General features: G+C 46.2%; 1 protein-coding gene across 1 annotated transcript; it reads right to left on the bottom strand.

Moving 5' to 3' along the window:
• Window positions 1-594: 594 nt before the first annotated feature.
• On the bottom strand, window positions 595-13,178 carry LOC131190415 (zinc finger protein 345-like). Its single transcript, XM_058167736.1, has 4 exons — window positions 13,106-13,178; window positions 6,838-6,964; window positions 4,463-4,570; window positions 595-2,120 (listed from the first exon to the last, which is right to left on the bottom strand). The coding sequence occupies exons 2-4, from the start codon at window positions 6,926-6,928 to the stop codon at window positions 595-597; spliced, it is 1,725 nt and encodes a 574-aa protein (XP_058023719.1). The 5' UTR covers window positions 6,929-6,964; window positions 13,106-13,178.
• Window positions 13,179-18,476: the final 5,298 nt, after the last annotated feature.

Raw genomic sequence — 18,476 nt, 5'->3', positions numbered from 1 at the left:
GGGTGGCAGGGGAAGGATACTGTAAAATCTCCATTCCCACCCCAGTCCAGGGGAAGGATACTGCAAAAAACCCCATTTCCTCCTGATCAGCCGGGACTTGGGAGGCAGAGAATAGATGGGAGCGGGACCAGTCAGAATTTTTACTACCGGTTCTCCGAACTACTCAAAATTTCCGCTATTGGTTCTCCAGAACTGGTCAGAACCTGCTGAAACCCACCTCTGGTCCTTGCAAAGGAATGCATGGTCCCCAGATACAGCCCTCCATGGAGGACCCATCCTTCTCTCAGAGGGTTATGGCTGCCATTTGGACATGAAGGGGAAATGGTCATTGGTTCCGGCTAGCAGGATGACTGGTTTTGTTTTCAACGTTTTGATAAAAACCCTGAAACTGTTTCCACCTTGGTGTGAATTCTGCCTAGGTTCTAGAGGATCTAATTCTCCTTCCTTTATGCCTCAGAAACAAATATAGAACATGAAGCCCAAAGACCCACCTGAACAGAATCGTTTACATTGGACTTTGGATTGGGAAGTCTAGCCTGGAGAACTACCTTGGCACTAGCCAGTCATGGACACCGCTCTAGCCCCATCCTCTCCTTAGCATGGTTCAACCCCTTCATATTGTGGGGAAGACAACCCCAGTACTGTCCCTTCTGTCTGGCGGGCATGACTTCTGAGATGCCGGTAAAGGCGCGAGGTCCCGCAGAAGTGCCGCTTGCACTGGGGGCAGGGATACAGTCTCTCCTCCACGTGCACGCATTGGTGTTTGAGCAAAGCGGAGGCATCGGCACATGGCTCACCACAATTCCCACACGCGTGGGCAGAGAGCTGAGTACCATCGGGATTGTGGTGGTGGGCATGTTGGTGGCGCTGGAAATGCAAGGTGCTGTTGAAGCTCTTGCCGCAGTCAGGGCAGATGTGCGGCTGCCCCCCAGCATGGGTGCGTTGGTGTCGATACAGGTGGGAAGTGCGCCCAAAGCACTTGCCGCAGTCCCCGCAGGAGTAGGGCCTCTCGCCTGTGTGGATGCGTCGATGTCGCTCCCAATGGGAGCTCCACGTAAAACTGAGCCCACACTCCCCACAGTGGTACGGCTTATCGGTGGAGATGTGAAGCCGCCGGTGCTGAGCTAGCTGAGTGCGAGCACTGAAGCTCTGTCCACACTCCCCACAGCCAAAGGGCTTATCGGCAGTGCCGTGGAGTCGGCGGTGGCGGGCCAGCTGGGACCGTCCCCCAAAACTCTGCCCACATTCCGAGCATTGGTGGCTCTGGTCCCCCCCAACCAAGTGCAGACGCTGGTGCTTCACCAACGCCAAGCCATCGGCAAAGGCTTTACCGCAAAGGGTGCACTTGTAGGGCTTGCGGCCGCGATGGGTACGCTGGTGCTGGTCAAAGTGCAGCGTGGTGCTGAAGCTGCGCCCACAGTAGGTACAGATGTAGGCACGGGTAACGTTGGCGGCTGCATTGGTGCCATGAGTGCGCTGGTGGCGGTAGAGGTGGGAACTGCGGCTGAAGCGCTTGCCACATTCATTGCAAGGATAGGGCTTCTCCCCGGTGTGGATGCGTAGGTGCCGGGCAAAATGCGAACTCCAGGAAAAGCTCTTGCCACAGTCGCTGCACTGGAAGGGCAGCCGGCCAGTATGGAGCCGTTGGTGAGTCACTAGCTCTGTGTTGCGGCGGAAACATTGGCCACACTCAGCACACTGGTAGGGCAAGCCCCGGGTGGGCAGGAGGGCCGGGGTGGGAGTCCCTGGGGTGGTGTTGGCACTGGCATGTGCCCGCTGATGCCGATACAAGTTAGAACTGACGTTGAAGCTTTTGCCACAGTCTTCACAATGGAAGGGGCGCTCCCCTGTGTGCGTTCGCCGATGCTTGCTGTAGTGTGAGCTGCAGCTGAAGACCTTCCCGCAGTCCTCGCATTCATAGCCCTTCTGCAGAACCAGGATGGGGGGGCCCTCTCCTGCCAGGACTTTGCCACTGCTGGACGGCTGCACCACCCTCCAGCGCAGGCTCTTGCAGTTCCCAGAAACCACCCTGGCATCCAGCTTGAGCAGTTCTGGTTGGTGTTGCTGTGGGGCTTCTTCCTCTTCACTCTCTTCCTCTTCCTCACTGCCCATCCCCTCGCCTGGTAGGAAGAAAACACACCATCAACATTTCCAATATTCCCACAGTCCACATAGATAATCCTCAAGTTGCGACTGTAATTGTGTCCTGCAATTGCAGACATAACTCATAACGGTCATTGAAAGTGAGTCGCCATGTGACCAGGCCCTATTTCATGGCCTTTTTGTGGCGGTTTTTTAAGCAAACCGGAAATAAAATTCTGGTGAAAAAAGATAAATTGCAGTCATGTAACCACAGGACGTTGCAAAAGGCAGTGAATGTGGGCCGTTTGCGGAGTGCACCATATGGGGTCACGTGACTGCAGGGAGGGGACTGAACATCGGATCTTCGAAACCAAGTTGTAACTAACTTTCGGAGGGAATCCGTCATAACTTTGAACAGTTGCTAAGCAACCGGTCGTAAGTGGAGAATTACCTGTACCCTGAAGAGATGGCCAGAGCCTGGAGTATAGGTTTGTTCAAATCTAAAGCTTTCAGTTGCTAAGGGCCCTCTAAACCCTTAGGTGGCCTATTTCAAACTGTATTCTCTGCTAACAAGCATTCGGCCATTTTGTTTCCCCTGCCCTTTCTGGCTTTGCTCTGTGACTTTGTGGTTACAAAAGAATAAAGGAACAAGGAACTGTACGCCTCATTATTTCTCAATTCCCAGTCTTGTCCTGTAAACAGACAGCAGCAAACAAGGCACCTCCTTCACCTAACACAAGGTAATAGCCAAAGGAACCGCCTTATTCTTCATCCTCAGGAATGCCAAGTGAAAAATGCAGGAATGGGCACAGCAAGTAATCTGATCGGTGATCAGGTTTATATTGCTTGTAACAGAAGCTCCACTGCTCAGCCATTGTTTCCACAATGCAAGGTTTTGGTCAAGAGTCGTCCCTGTCCATCCTTCTGGCTCCTGTTCTGGTCAGCTCCAGTCAACTTAAATAGATTTGCAAGTCAAAACTCATGACAAACCAGCTGTCATTTTCTACTGTGGTTAGGGGCTGTAATCCACCACCACCCCTAAATTCATCTAAGGTAAAGGTAAAGGTTCCCCTCGCACATATGTGCTATTATACTGTACTATCATTATACTAGACATACCCAATTCCAACAACTGTTCTTTATCCTCCAGTTCCCTAATCATCTTTATTGCTCTTCTCTGCACTCTTTCTAGAATCTCAACATCTTTTTTACATGGTGATGACCAAAACTGGATTCAGTATTCCAGGTGTGGACTTAAGGTAAAAGCAAAGATTCCCCTTGCACATATGTGCTAGTTGTTCCCAACTCTAGGGGGCGGTGCTCATCTCCATTTCAAAGCCAAAGAGCCAGCACTGTCCAAAGACGTCTCCATGGTCATGTGGCCAGCATAGCTAAACACCAAAGGCGCATGGAACGCTGTTACCTTCCCACCAAAGGTGGTCCCTATTTTTCTACTTGCATTTTTTACATGCTTTCGAACTGCTAGGTTGGCAGAAGCTGGGAAAAGTAATGGGAGCTCACCCCATTATGCGGCACTAGGGATTTGAACCGCTGAACTGCTGACCTTTCGATTGACAAGCTCAGCGTCTTAGCCACTGAGCCACCTCTTTTTAATTTGAAAAACACCCCATTATTACTGCCACTTTTCACGGCTTATCTTGCAGATCAAATACACCTCCTCCACCAAATTTCTGAATCTCCAGTTCCTCAAGATTCCTGTGTGGTTTAGCAGGGGAAGTATAGGACTACAAGTGGAGAAATGTGGGTTCTAGGCCAACCTTAAGCCACAGAAGCTCCCGATGACCCTGGGCCTGTCACTCTAAGTCCATAAAAGTATTACTATAGGGAAAAACAGGACAGGACAGCATTATGTGACACTGCCTTCAACTCCTGTGCAAAAGATGGGATGTAAATAAAATAAATAAGCAAGTGATAATTACATAAATATATTTTTCAGCAATATATTGTGAGAGAGAGTTTTTGTACGTGCATTGTGTTGCAAAGCTTTGAAAAATGTTTTGCATCTCTCCCTTTCTCTCTCTCTCTCACACACACACACATTCACTCTCTCTCTCTCTCATTCACCACCACCCTTTCCATTTTTGCAACCCAGAGTTGATCATTTTATCATGGAGCACTATTTCATTTCTCAACCCTCTTTCTAGCCTTTTGAGAGTGGGCCAGAGAGTGGAGAAATTCTACCCTGTACTCTTGCTTAAATCTTGTTCAAGGCCACTGGTTTGACCCACGTCAGACCAGAGCATAAATGGAGGTAAGCTTCATGTTCCCACCGATCCACTAAAGTGTGAAGGAAAACATACCGAAGAGAAAAGCTGACACCTGCAACCTGGGTGTCGTCCCCCCAACAGCATCTCCTCACCTAAGTTGGCTCTTCTTGTGTTCTCCCTACTACCAGGCTCCAGCACGCTGGATTCCTCTTCCTCTTTCATCAAGAAAATCTCACCGGGTTTGGAACTTGAAGATCCTGCTTGAAGAAGAAAAAAGCAAGATACACTAATTAACTTTGCCGGTTTGCTTGGTTCCATCCTTCTTTTTGATTTGGTCTCCTCTTTAGCTGCAGCTTCTACATCAATCCAGGGACCACTTCCTTCCTTCTCCATCCAGAGAAAACGCATCACTTCTCTGACCTAATGATGAGCCCAGTTTACACAACATGCTTACCCATAAACCTACTAATTATAAGATAGCTTAATAGGTCCAATCCAGTGGTGGGTTGCTACCGGTTTGGCCCGGTTCGGGCAAACTGGTAGCGGTGGCAGCAGGAGGCTCTGCCCATCCATCTGGACATCTCTGTGAATGTGCAGAAGCGTCACACGAGTGAGCACACCCACACCCACGAGCGAACTGGTAGCGTCCAAAATTGAAACCCACTACTGGTCCAATCCCAGTAATAGTCGCCCCATAGCCTTCTACGTCTTAATGCCTTCCAAACATGCACTCCACAACCCATTCCCACCAAAGATCATCTACAAGTCTGACCAATTCCATTTCCATCCCATAGCCAAGCCTTCATCCTGACTGAAAACTGCAGAAAAAATAATTGCTACCAACCTGCCTTCCATTGAGGACCTGTATACTGCACGAATCAAGAAGAGGGCCGTGAAAATATTTACAGACCCCTCGCATCCTAGACAGAAAATGTTTAAACTCCTACCCTCAAAACGACGCTATAGAGCACTGCACACCAGAACAACTAGACACAAGAACAGTTTTTTCCCGAAGGCCATGACTCTGCTAAACAAATAATTCCATCAACACTGTCAAACTATTTACTGAATCTGCACTACTATTAATCTTCTCATAGTTCCCATCACCAATCTCTTTCCACTTATGACTGTATGACTATAACTTGTTGCTGGCAATCCTTATTATTTATATTGATATATTGACCATCAATTGTGTTGTAAATGTTGTACCTTGATGGATGCATCTTTTCTTTTATGTACACTGAGAGCAGATGCACCAAGACAAATTCCTTGTGTGTCCAATCACACTTGGCCAATAAAAATTCTATTCTATTTTAAAAGGGTCCAAATAATCTGCTTTATCCAGGGTCCTTTGCAGCTGCTGAGTGACCTTCTTCTGCAAAACCTTTCCCAAAAAGGGGGAGTTAAATACTGGACAAAAATTGTCCAGTACTGGTAGTCCTCGATTTACAACAGTTCATTAAGTGACCATTCAAAGTTACAACAGCACTGGAAAAAGTGACTTATGACCACTTTTCACACTTACGACCTTTGCATCAGTCCCATGATCATGTGTTCAGATGCTTAGCAACTGGTTCATACTTATGACCGTTGCTGTGTCCCAAGGTCATCTTTTGCAACCTTTTGCCAAGCAAAATCAACGGGGAAATCAGATTCACTTAACAACATATGTTACTAACATATCAATTGCGGTGGTTCACTTAACAACTGTGGCAAGAAAAGTCCTAAAATGAGGCAAAACTCACTTAACAAATGTCTCACTTAGCAACAGAAATTTTGAGCGCTCAGTTGTGGTTGTAAGTCGAGGACTACCTGTACAGTGGGATCCATCAACGGTTTCTTGAGGTGTAGTTGAATCAGAACGTCCTTAAGAGATGGAGGAACAAACCTCTCACTCAAGGAAGAATTCACCACTGCTAGAACCCCCCCACACAACACTCCTGGCCAATGTTAGTTAAAAGAGAAGTGGTTTAGGTCAAAGTCATAAGGACCCTATCCACTTTTTCAGGCCAGGTTCAGATAACAGTACCAGACAGGTAAGATGCTGTACCAGACATCCTCCTCTCCCCAAGGCTGGTGTGCAAAGGAGAACAAATTTCAGAGATTTTGGCTGACAGAGGCTGAGCAAATTCTTCTGTACAGCCCTGTAAGGGGATCTCTGATCCCCCCCCCCTTACCCAAGAGGGCACATGTCATCTGAAACAAGGCCGCGAAACAGCTATCCGTGGATGCAAATAGAAATAGGCAACTATTGTCACTTTGACAGTCTTTCTGCCACAAGGTAAGGAGTCAAGGATAACCATGTATGCTGCTCTACAGCCCTCTCCAAGCGGTTTACAGAATCAGCATATTGCCTCCAATAATCTGGGTCCTCATTTTACCGACCTTGGAAGGATGAAAGGCTGAGTCAACCATGAGGTGGTCAGGATCGAACTGCTGGCAATCGACAGAATTAGAATGCAATATTGCATTTTAACCACTGCGCTCTTTGGTTATACATAGAGTAAGTAAATAAAATTATATTTACTCAGTGCCACTAATGTTTCACAGGTCTCCTGGTGAGTTTCTTTGTAAGGCTTCTGCTTAGGATCTACAACTAGCCACTGATTCTCCATCATTCAGTCCCAAGTCACCTCCAGACAACAAACCAGCTCCTAAAACAAGAAGAATGTTATTCACACTATTGACACAGAACATTGAGAGAAGCAACTTAGAACTAAGGAGAAATTTCCTGACAGTTAGAACGATTAATCAGTGGAACAACCTGCCTCCAGAAGTTGTGAATGCTCCAACACTGGAAGTTTTTAAGAAGATAAGGAAGTTTGTGCATAAGAGCACAAACGTGCCTACCGTTCCTGTCCTATTGTTTTTCTTTTTCTTCTTTATATATATATATATATATATATATATATATAGGTCTTTGGTTGTTCGGGTTTTTTCCCGTGTAAAATTGGAAGTGTCTTGGCGACGTTTCGACGAAGTCTCATTCGTCATCTTCAGGCTTCAGCTTCGTGCTTCTGGGAGCAATGTGTGATCGCAGCTGTTTCTTCCTTTTAACTGCTAGTGGGGGTTTGAACTGATTGGGTGGGAGCTTGGCTGTGCTCTGATTGGATGGGGGTTTTTCTGTGCTCTGATTGGCTGGGGTGTGTCCTGTGTTGGTGGGGGCTTGGTTGTGCTCAGTCTAGTCTGTGCTGCAGGGGGATTTGAGCTGGTGAGCTGCATAGCTGTTGTTTGGCTTTGTGGTCGTGCTACATCTTCATAGTGGGTGTCAGTCTGCTGCATGAATGGATTGGAGGGGTTTGAAATGGCTAATGTTGCAGCTGCGGTCTGGCTTCTGGTCCTTGGTCGTGCTTCATGATCAGTGTGGGTTTGGGTCTGCTTTCTGGGTGGATGTGCGGTGGTGACATCCTGTGTGGACCTTGTGAGTGTGGGTCTGGTGTCATTCCTCGTGTTAGGGACTCGTTTGTCAATAAGGGCGGGTTTCCAAATGGCTGGTAGGCGGGAGGTGTCATCTCGTTTGTTCATGCTGTGTGGGCGTTTTTCTATCTCAATGGCTTCTCTGATTATTCTGTTGTTAAAGTGTTCAGTTTTGGCGATAGTTCTGATCTTTTTAAAGTCAATATCATGTCCTGTGACTTTAAAGTGTATGCTTATACCTCCTAATATTTACTTATACATATGTTTATATACTATATAATCTTTTGTATGATACCTATATATATTGTTGTGACAAAATAAATAAATAAATAAAGATGTTGGATAACCATTTGTCTGAATAGGTGTAGGGTTTCCTGCCTAAGCAGGGGGTTAGACTAGAAGATCTCCAAGGTCCCTTCCAACTCTGTTATTCTATTCTATTCTATTCTATTCTATTCTATTCTATTCTATTCTATTCTATTCTATTCTATTCTATTCTATTCTATTTTATTATTACAATCTCTTCTTCTGGCAATGGCTAATAACCAGGGCAATGCAATAACTATAACAGCAATAGCCCTCACTTGGAAACCAGGACACACTGCCTTTTAAAATACAGTTACTAACTTTATGTTTTCGTCTGGATTATCAGTTTGATGCCCAACTCGCTTGGTTCTGTTGGAGTTATTTATGGAGGTAAGATAATGCTAGATCTCCTACTTATAATTCTGAATATGCTGAAAATAGAGCCTATCCTCAGTCTGTTCATAATCATCACTGATGTTGAACTCAATATCACATTTTACCTAGCAAGAGAGTAACCAGGCTGCTATGAGGTGTTTTTGCAGGTGTTCTTGCTTGTATTCACACAGATATGGAACTCCATTTGGGCACGGAATAAGGAGGTGAACCTGTCAATGCCTTTTAGGGCAGGGGTGTCAAACTCAAGGCCTGGGAGCTGAATGCTTAAATCTGGCCTGCGGGGCCGCCCTACAAACAGTGAAGGACCAGTCCACGGTGCCTCTGCCAGCAAAAATGGAGCTTGGGACAGCTGTGTGCGGCCCTCCCAGGCCTCGTTTTCGGCTGCAACGGCCTCCTGCAGTCCTCTGCCAGAGAAAATAGAACTCTGATTTTGCTGGCAGAGGGCTGCAGAAGGCCATTGTGGCTGAAAACGGGGCCTGGGGGAGCACGCGGGGCCCACCTGAGCTACGTTTTCACTGGCAGAGTGCTCAGGCCACCACAGGCACACTGTTGTGTCTGCGCCCCCCCGAGCTGGGCCTGCTGCCAGAAAGTGACTTGGACAGTGAGGGGGAAGGGCCGTCAGGACCTCGGGAGCACCGGCTTCCCTGGCTCAGCTCCAGGAGCCAGAAGCAGGCCAGGTGGAGGAGGGAACAACAGAAGCAAGGGTGGGGCAGGCCGAGGAAGTGCTGAGTCATGGAGCCACACCCCACAGAATATAAAAGACAGGGAGAGCTGCTGTGTCTCTTTGTAAGTGGCAAATCCACTGATTAAGAGCTGAAGTTTGTTTCTGGGTGACTCACCAGCGTCGTGGAAGATAACGGAGGCTCTTGGCAGACGCTGGCTATTCTGCTGCCAGAGCTGATAGTGCCGGCTAATTAAGCCATCACTCGGACGGATGCGAGGGAGGACACAACACACACACATACATACCCGACTTGAGTGATGTCAAGATGGCCACGCCCACCCTGGCCCCTGAGGTCAAACACAACCCTTATGCAGCCCTCAATGAAATCAAGTTTGACACCCCTGGCTTAGAGTTCTCTGAGGCTTGAGTCCTGCCTCCTATGAATTGGACCTCTGCTCTGATTTCAGTGCCTGGGTGAGATGCAAGATTTGGGATGAAGTATCAACTATATCTGTGGAGTCTTTGGTGTTCTCTGAGTTTGGTTGTTCCTTGCAAACGTCTCATTACCCAAGTAGGTAACATCATCAGTGATAGCAATCAGTAAATCTATATACCACTAAAATTCTCAAGTCTGTAACCTTTAACTGGGAGAAATAGTGCATCATAGGGGAACACTTTTTCAACCAAGGTACTTCAAATACGCCAACTTACAGAATGCATCCAAGATCCAGGACCTGTGTCTCCTGTGGAATTGAAATCTGGCAAATTTTATGGAACGTTTTATGATGTAAAAATCATCATGAAGCATTTTATGACAACATAAAACACTTCCTGTAATCAGATCCTAATGTTTGACTATACAGTGTAATTCAACATGGGCCGCTTTCAAGGCAGATATAGCTCTCAATGTCTCCCTAATTTTTTTAGGACTTTTCAAGTATTTTAGAAGTTCTGCCATTGTTGACAGTATTGTTGACCCCCTCACATCCTGGATATAAACTGTTTCAACTCCTACCCTCAAAACGGCACTATAGAGCACTGCACACCAGAACAACTAGACACAAGAACAGTTTTTTTCCGAATGCCATCACTTTGCTAAACAAATAATTCCCACAACACTGTCAAACTATTTACTAAGTCTGCACTACTACTTAATCTTCTCATCATTCCCATCACCCATCTCCTCCCATTTTTGACTGTATGACTGTAACCTTGTTGCTGGTATCCTTTTTATATTGACTGTTTCCCTATGACAGTCAAAGTGTGTACCTATGACAGTCAAAGTGTGTTGTACCTTATGATTCTTGACGAATGTATTTTTTTTTTTATGTACTCCGAGAGCATATGCATGAAGACAAATTCCATGTGTGTCCAATCACACTTGGCCAATAAAGAATTCTATTCTATTCTATTGAGGAATCTGATAAGGACATATCTGAAACATTGGACCAACAGATAAGGATTGTCTAGTTAATGATGGTCAACTATACATTGCCACCCCAGACTGAAGTGAGGATGTTTTGGAAATCATGACCTGGTTCCTATAAGCTGTAAAGGTCTGGAAGAGCTAAAACATACTCAAGTCCCTGCAAAAGGAAGTTGCTATTTTTAGTGATAAATCTTGGCGGTATCCTAGCTCAGGTTCAAGCTTCCAATGGTGTCATATTCCACTTTGAAGAACAGTCCTGCAAAATCGAAAGTCTTCCTGGACTTGTAGTAGCCATTCCAAATGTCTTGAATAACAAACCCTTTAATTCCCAGCCAACCTGAAGGAGGGGAATAGCAGTCCAAGACATCAAAGGAAGCAGCAGGCTTCCTTAATCAATCCTTAAGCTATGACTGGACCTTATGACGGTCCAGTCAGTCATCAAGTGATGACAACTGCACATAAATCATTGCCGATGAAAACTGCTTATCGACTCAGGTGACAACATACACAGTGATTTCATTCATTCTGATCAACCTTCAGGAAAACTGGCCCATGAGAAATCAAGAGAAATCAACATGTTTATCAAGGGTGAAATTGACTTACTTTCCTTACTGGCTCGGAAGTCCACATGCCACGCACACACACCACATGCACGCACAGACCTTCTGCACAAGCGCAAAACCTGCGCATGCGCAGAAGAAAAAAAACAGATTACTTACTTGGTTAAAACCAAGAAGTAATGACACCCGGGCGGCGGGTGTCACCAGTGGTTCGGTGATCGCTACTGGATGACCGAACCACTGGTCACGATCGCTACCAGATCACAAGATCTGGTCAGAACTGGGAACATTTCACTCCTGATATTTATGAACAAACCTATCTGTACCATCTTTCCTAGATCTGAAAACCTGCCTACTGCTCTTTTAATTAAGGATTATCCTGATTTGAAGAAAGCAGTTTGCTAAACCATAAAACAGTATACAAGGAAATGCCTAGGTAATGAATGAATACCATAGCAAGAAGTTTATCAGAGGTTTTATACTGGAATGTCTTCAATAGTGATGGAGATTACCAAAGTCTTTGTAAAGCAAGCAGGCACATCCCATTCAAGACTTTTTATTCTTCACCTGATACAAGGGAGTTAGAAATGACCAACTAATGCCCAAATCTCTTTCTCCCTCTATTGATCCTCATACAATGGAATTTAAAAAGCAGAGCATCAGACAATTGAATCGTAGGTTGTGTGTGCACATCTATAAGTATCTATATCAACCTTATATATTGAACCCCTTATTTCCAAAGGCCTAATTCGAGATTACCATATTTTCTAAAAGGCACTTGGCTCTGAATAATTTTGAAAATGCCAAGCAAGCAGTCACATACAATTATGAAGGTTTATTTGTATGAACAAATATGCCTGAAAGAAAAAGAGATATCAGTCCACATCAAGAATTGCTTCCTCCAGAAGCAGGTGGCTGACTTTCAAATATCCTAAATGATGATTTGTTTGATCAAAGTTTATTTTAAAAAAAAAACCACACACAACATGCTTTGCCAAAACCAAACAAATCACATTTGCTTAATCATAGCGTGTGAATCAGATCTGCACATTAAAACAAATACTGTAATTCAGAGGAACCAATTTTGGCTATTGTGGATATGAAAAGAAAAAGGTAAACGTCCCTTGATTTAAGACAGAATATAGGTAGATTTTTTTTTATCACCTCACTATATTGAACTTTATTAATAAGGGAAATATCTGGCATAAATTATCTACCTCTATTAAAAACTGGACTAAATCCTCAATGAGTTTAGTTCCCCTTGCTCTTAAGTCATCCCTGGATCCTTCCCATCTCAGAAAGCATAGTGAAGTAGATCACTTTTATTCCCATTTCATAAAGGAGAGAAGCCGAGGCAGACAGACTGGGATCCAAAGATATCCAGAGGAACTTCGCTAAATACCAGGATCCTACCAACCTACATTCTTTCTCCCTCGTATCTTTAGTGCAAAATAGCAGACATTTCAGAGCAATTAAGACCTAAGGCTTGTTCTGCATCCTTAGGGTTGTTTTGGTTTTGAGTTTTTTTTGTTTTTGTTTTTGCAAAACCTGCATTTTCCAAACACCTTTACAGATCCAGGTAAGGAGGCAGGCATGTGGCAGAATTGCTGGGAATTGCACAAAGGAACCTTGGCCCCGGGCGAGCGGAGGGGCTCCTAGGCGTCTGGTTTCCCAGATCGCCAAAGAGAAACTTTTGAAGGCGACCGAATTCCCCTTGGCGGGGCTGGATCATTGTTTGGTTTCGGGGAGAAGGGACCTGAAGAGGGCTCCGACCGGAGTTTCCCTGGGTTTTTTCCGTCCCGATCCTGGCTGATCTCACCGACCCCTTTCTTTGAAGCGCTGATCGGCCGCCCCCTCCCCACCCCAACCGAGCCGCCCATTCCGGCGTGTATGGGGAGAATCGTGGAAGGGGGCGGGGAGAGGGCGAAGAGCGAAGAGCGAAGGCTGCTTCTGGGGAGAGGGTCGCTTCCCTCGCCTCTTCCCCCACCCGGGTCTCCTCTCCCCCCTCCAGGCGTTCTCCTACCTGCCCTCTTCGGCTGCCGCAGGTCCCTCGAGGGATCTCGACCCCAGCCGTTCAAACAATGGGGGAATCTCTCGCCTCCCGGTCCGAGGTCTTCCCTCCGGGCCGTCTTGGCGCAGCTCCCGGCCTTTGGGGATGCGGACGGTGGGAGAGAACCGGGAAGCCCCCCCCGCCCCCCCACGCTTGCCGTCTGCGAGAGCGAGGCAGTCCGAGACGGTGGGCAGGGAGGAAGCAACCCCCGTCCCACCAGCGCGAGTCCGGCTCTTGGCTGGCTCGCTTTTCTTTATGGTCCTCCGCCTCCCCGCCTTCCTGCCTCCCCCTCCTCTCCCCCTCAGCATCAAATCCAAGCACCACCATCGGTTGCTCCAGCCCCTTCCTGTGTCCTCGCTATAGCAAGCCGGTCTGAAACCTCTTGGAATCGGAGGTGCGTGCGTGGGTCTGCCCGCGTGGGGGTGGTGGGTGGTGGGGTGGCTGAGAGTCGCCAATAACAATGCATTGAGCGGAGGAGGGGGGACCCCTCGTTTTTTAGGGGTTTCCCACCCACCCATCCACTCCCTCCCGCCAGCCCCAGGTGCTCGCGAGGCGAAGGAGGCCCCAAGCGGAGGAGAAAGCACTCGGCAGAAGTGATGGAGGTGCGCAGGGAAGCGCAGCTCCATCACTTCTCATCCTGGGGGGGGGGCGCCACAAGGTTATGTCTTCTGCCTCTGAACCCCCTGTTCATCCTAGGGAAGGGAAGCCCTGGGGGCGGGGTTAGGCTTCCCTTTCCTAGGATGAGCAGGGGGTTCAGGGACAGAAGACACAACTTTTTGGCGCCCGGCGATGTAAAAGTCCAGCCGTGCCCCAGGCCAGGAGAAAGGGGTAAGGCAACAGTCCCGACCGAGACAGACAGATTCATGAGAAGAAAGGTCTTGGGTTCAGTAGGACTCTCTACCAGTTTGGAGTGTGGGGAAATGAAGGGGAAAGTTAGCTGTCTTCCTTTCCAGTGTACCCCTCGCAGTATCCCTTTCCACCAATTTCAGAGCATTGACAGCAGAACTGCAAAATCAATCATGATTGAGCTTCAAATCAGAGCTCTGCCTCTGCCACCTAGGTGTCTGGCATCTGCTGCCAGTATGGGCGAGGTAGTCAGCACAAGAGCCATTCTACTGTAGTGTAACCCACCTGGAAACTGGCACCAGAGTTGGGGCAGGCTGGGCTGCTGTCATTTTGAATCTGATACTAGCCCTGGTCCTGATGAGAAGCAGCTGTCCAAGGTCTGAGGCTTCCTTGAGCCTGGAAAAGTGTTTCTCTGGCCCAGCTATCTCAGAGTCAGAGTAACCAAGAACGTTAAGGTAAAGTTTAAGTAAAGACCTTCTTATAAGGCCCATGTTCTACCACTCAATTCTAGGTCTTTCTAATCACTTGGTTACTTGTTTGCTGATGAATGAATTTGGTCATATGAACTAGGAAACATGGCTCTATATCCAAACCCACACGGAGAACACAAGATTGGGATGTAGTTGGTTTACATTCAGGTCCTCTTTTTTTGGCTTAGTTCTCCCACCAATAAACCTTGTGAGCATTTTAAAAAAAATATTATTACAAACCTTATTCGCTTTTCACACTAATTTTTATTTAACTAGAACTTTCTGAACAGGCCACAGTTCTCTGGGTTCACACAATGATTTCATAAATCATAGTTTTTTAAGTGTCTACGGAGATTCTCAGTTATCCAGGTCATGGTTGTCCCAAAGATGCTCTTTTTTTCAAGAGACACCTGGACTTTCTGGTTTTTCTTTGAAGATGTTTCGCTTCTCATCCAAGAAGCTTCTTCAGCTCTGACTGAATGGTGGGGAATGGAAGGATTTATTGCTGGCTGCAAGGAATATAAAAATCCTTCCATTCCCCACCATCCACTCAGAGCTGAAGAAACTTCTTGAATGAGAAGCAAAACGTCTTCAAAGAAAAACCAGAAAGTCCAATTGGCTCTTGAAAAAAAAAAGCACCTTTGGGACATAGTTTTTTAACCACGGTGGTTCTTGTCCAATACACATCACAAAGGCCCAGAGGTTCAATCACACATAGACATGGCTGCCATCTTGATTTTTTTTGACAGGCATGCACATCCACACACACTGTGGACACCCCCCACCCCGTGTTAATTAAGGAAAAATAAAGCATTGTCTCTGACTTCTTTTCTAACTCTCTTCTCCCCCCCCCCACACACACACACTCCTCAGGAGAGGAAATAGCAATCAACTGGCCCAGGATAGCAGCTCATAGGAGAAGCATTTTAACACCCGGTAAGTCTGCAAGTACAGTGGAGAGAACTCCAGATGTTTCAAAGCTCTCGTTCTTCTCTCTCTTGGATGGTTGTGCTTAATTTGGCACTTTCCAGTTGCGCGGGCTTCATGCAGCCAATTTTCTGTCACTAGAGATTTGCCTCTTGATTAAGACTTCCGGGAGTTTTTAAAACACACACACTGTATAAACTTGTGGATAAGCTGAGAATTCTAGATTCCAAAATACACCAAAATTGGATTCTGTTTTTTGTGGATGTTTTTTTCCCCACGAATATATATGGTGATACATTTTTAAAGTACCTATATAAATACTGATGGATAAGCCTATAAATTGACCCCCACATTTTAAACCAAAATTTCATGAAAAGTGTGCCACCCACAGATAAACTGATTGCAAAAAATTAAAACATACAAAAGTTTTGAATGTCAGCTTATTGGCAGTATGTTCCACAACTGGTCTAATGATTATGTTTGATGCTTCCCTTGACAGTAGAGGTTTTGAACCCAGGAGTTCCCCAGAAGCAACACTGAGAGCGTTCTTATCTTCCACTTGAAGCTCCAGATCTGTGGGGATGAGTCTGGGTAATCATATCAATAATCGCACAAAACGTATTGGTCTCTATTATTTACCAGCCTTTTATAGAGCCAATAGCCCACATTTCCAAGGTCTCTGCAGAGAAAGTGCAAACAGCATGGAAACAGAAGCTGTTGGAGGACATCAAAAAAGGCTTCTTCGAGGGGGTAGTGGTGTTCTTAATGAAATATGGATGTTATTATCCCTTCTCTGCCATGATCCTCTAGAGCAGGGGTCTCCAACCTTGGCAACTTTAAGCCTGGCAGATTTCAACTCCCAGAATTCCCCAGCCAGCAAAGCTGGGAGTTGAAGTCTGCCAGGCTTAAAGTTGCCAAGGTTGGAGACCCCTGCTCTAGAACAGAGTTCCCCAACCTTTCTGGCCTGCAGCCCAACAGTGGGAGGGAGGGGATGGTTCCACATGAGTGGCGGGGAAATGTGCACAGCTCCATTTGCAAGAGCAGCAGCACCAGGGGTGGGTGGGTTCTACTTACCAGTTCGCATCATACCCATGTGCAGGCATGTGCAGATCACTTTTGATGACGTTCGGGTCAGTGGGTGGAGCCTCCTGCCGGTTCTATTACCAGTTCTATAGAACCGGTCCGAACCAGGGGCAACCCACCACTGGGCAGCACATAGAATAGAATAGAATAGAATAGAATAGAATAGAATAGAATAGAATAGAATAGAATTCTTTATTGGCCAAGTGTGATTGGACACACAAGGAATTTGTCTTGGTGCATATGCTCTCAGTGTACATAAAAGAAAAGATACCTTCATCAAGGTACAACATTTACAACACAATTGATGGTCAATATATCAATATAAATCATAAGGATTGCCAGCAACAAGTTATAGTCATACAGTCGTAAATGGAAGGAGATTGGTGATGGGAACTATGAGAAGATTAATAGTAGTGCAGATTCAGTAAATAGTTTGCCAGTGTTGATGGAATTATTTGTTTAGCAGAGTGATGGCCTTCGGGAAAAAACTGTTCTTGTGTCTAGTTGTTCTGGTGTGCAGTGCTCTATAGCGTCGTTTTGAGGGTAGGAGTTGAAACAGTTTATGTCCAGGATGCGAGGGATCTGCAAATATTTTCACGGCCCTCTTCTTGATTCGTGCAGTATACAGGTCCTCAATGGAAGGCAGATTGGTAGCAATTATTTTTTTCTGCAGTTCTAATTATCCTCTGAAGTCTGTGTTTTTCTTGTTGGGTTGCAGAACCGAACCAGACAGTTATAGAGGTGCAAATGACAGACTCAATGTCATGCGGACACACACTCGCCTGCTGCTCTCACAAGAGGGGATGTGCACACGTGTGCTTGCCCGTCACTTCCATGGCCCGATTCTGAATGTCTCAAGGCCCAGTAGTGGGCCATGAGCCACAGCCCAGGAGATGGGGGGGTCATCCAATCTTAGCAACTTTAAGACTTACGAACTTCAACTTCCAGAATGCTGGCTGGGGAATTCTGGGAGTTGTGGTCCACAAGTCTTAAAGTTGCCAAGGTTGGACGCCCCTGCTCTAGAACTCTGCAGGGCTGTCTGTGGGAGGGTGGTAAAAATGTCAAGTAGGACAACTGAACCCCCTCCTCTTTTCAACATGGGTTGTAATACACATGAGGGGCAGCTGCAGTATGACTTTTTTGACGCTCCCCTGGATGTCGCTGTATCTAACTGCAGAGCAAGGGACAACAAAGAAAATAGAAGCATTATGGAGAAGAAGCTACATCTCTCCTCTGACCTCTAAATCCACATATTGCATGGCATTTGTGACCTCCTGGGTCATAAATGCCATGCAAGCCCACAATCTAGGAGCCACAAAGCCAGACAGTGTTAGTGTTTCATGATTCAGCTTATTTCATCAGACAAGAAAATAGAACTGGATAAAACGCGGCCTGTATATCTTGCAAATATAGGTAGTCCTTGACTTATGACCACAGTCGAGCCCAAAATTTCTGTTCCTAAGTGAGACAGTTTCTAGGTGAATTTTGCCCCATTTTATGCCCTTTCTTGCCACAATTACTGCAGCTGTTAATAAAAAATGGTTGTTGAGTGAATCCGGCTTCCCCATTGACTTTGCTTGTCAGAAGGTCGCAAAAGGAGATCACATGACCCTGAGACACTGCAACCGTCACAAATATCTGAGCGTCTGAGTTTTGATCACGTGACCAGGGGGATGCTGCAAAGATTGCAAGTGGGAAAAATGCTCATACTCTTATTTCAGTGCCATTGAACCGTCACTAAGTGAACTGTTGTAAGTCGAGGACTACCTGTACAGCTCATATTATCCCCAGGTGGTTTACTACGTATACCCCCTTAGTGTGCGCAACACACAACAACCCCTTACAACAGCCAAGCCAGCATGGAAAGTGTGAGTCAAGACACTGAAGGGAGGGGGGAAGAGATCCAAAATCTGGAAGGGTTTTTTTTTGTTTACATTTATATCCCGCCCTTCTCCGAAGACTCAGGGCGGCTTACAGTGTATAAGGCAATAGTCTCATTCTATTTGTATATTTACAAA

This window comes from Ahaetulla prasina, chromosome 2 (assembly GCF_028640845.1).
Source record: "Ahaetulla prasina isolate Xishuangbanna chromosome 2, ASM2864084v1, whole genome shotgun sequence".
In the NCBI taxonomy this organism is placed as follows: Eukaryota; Metazoa; Chordata; class Lepidosauria; order Squamata; family Colubridae; genus Ahaetulla; species Ahaetulla prasina.
Note: the sequence above shows the minus strand (reverse complement) of the source record. Positions and strands in the feature narration are given on the sequence as shown.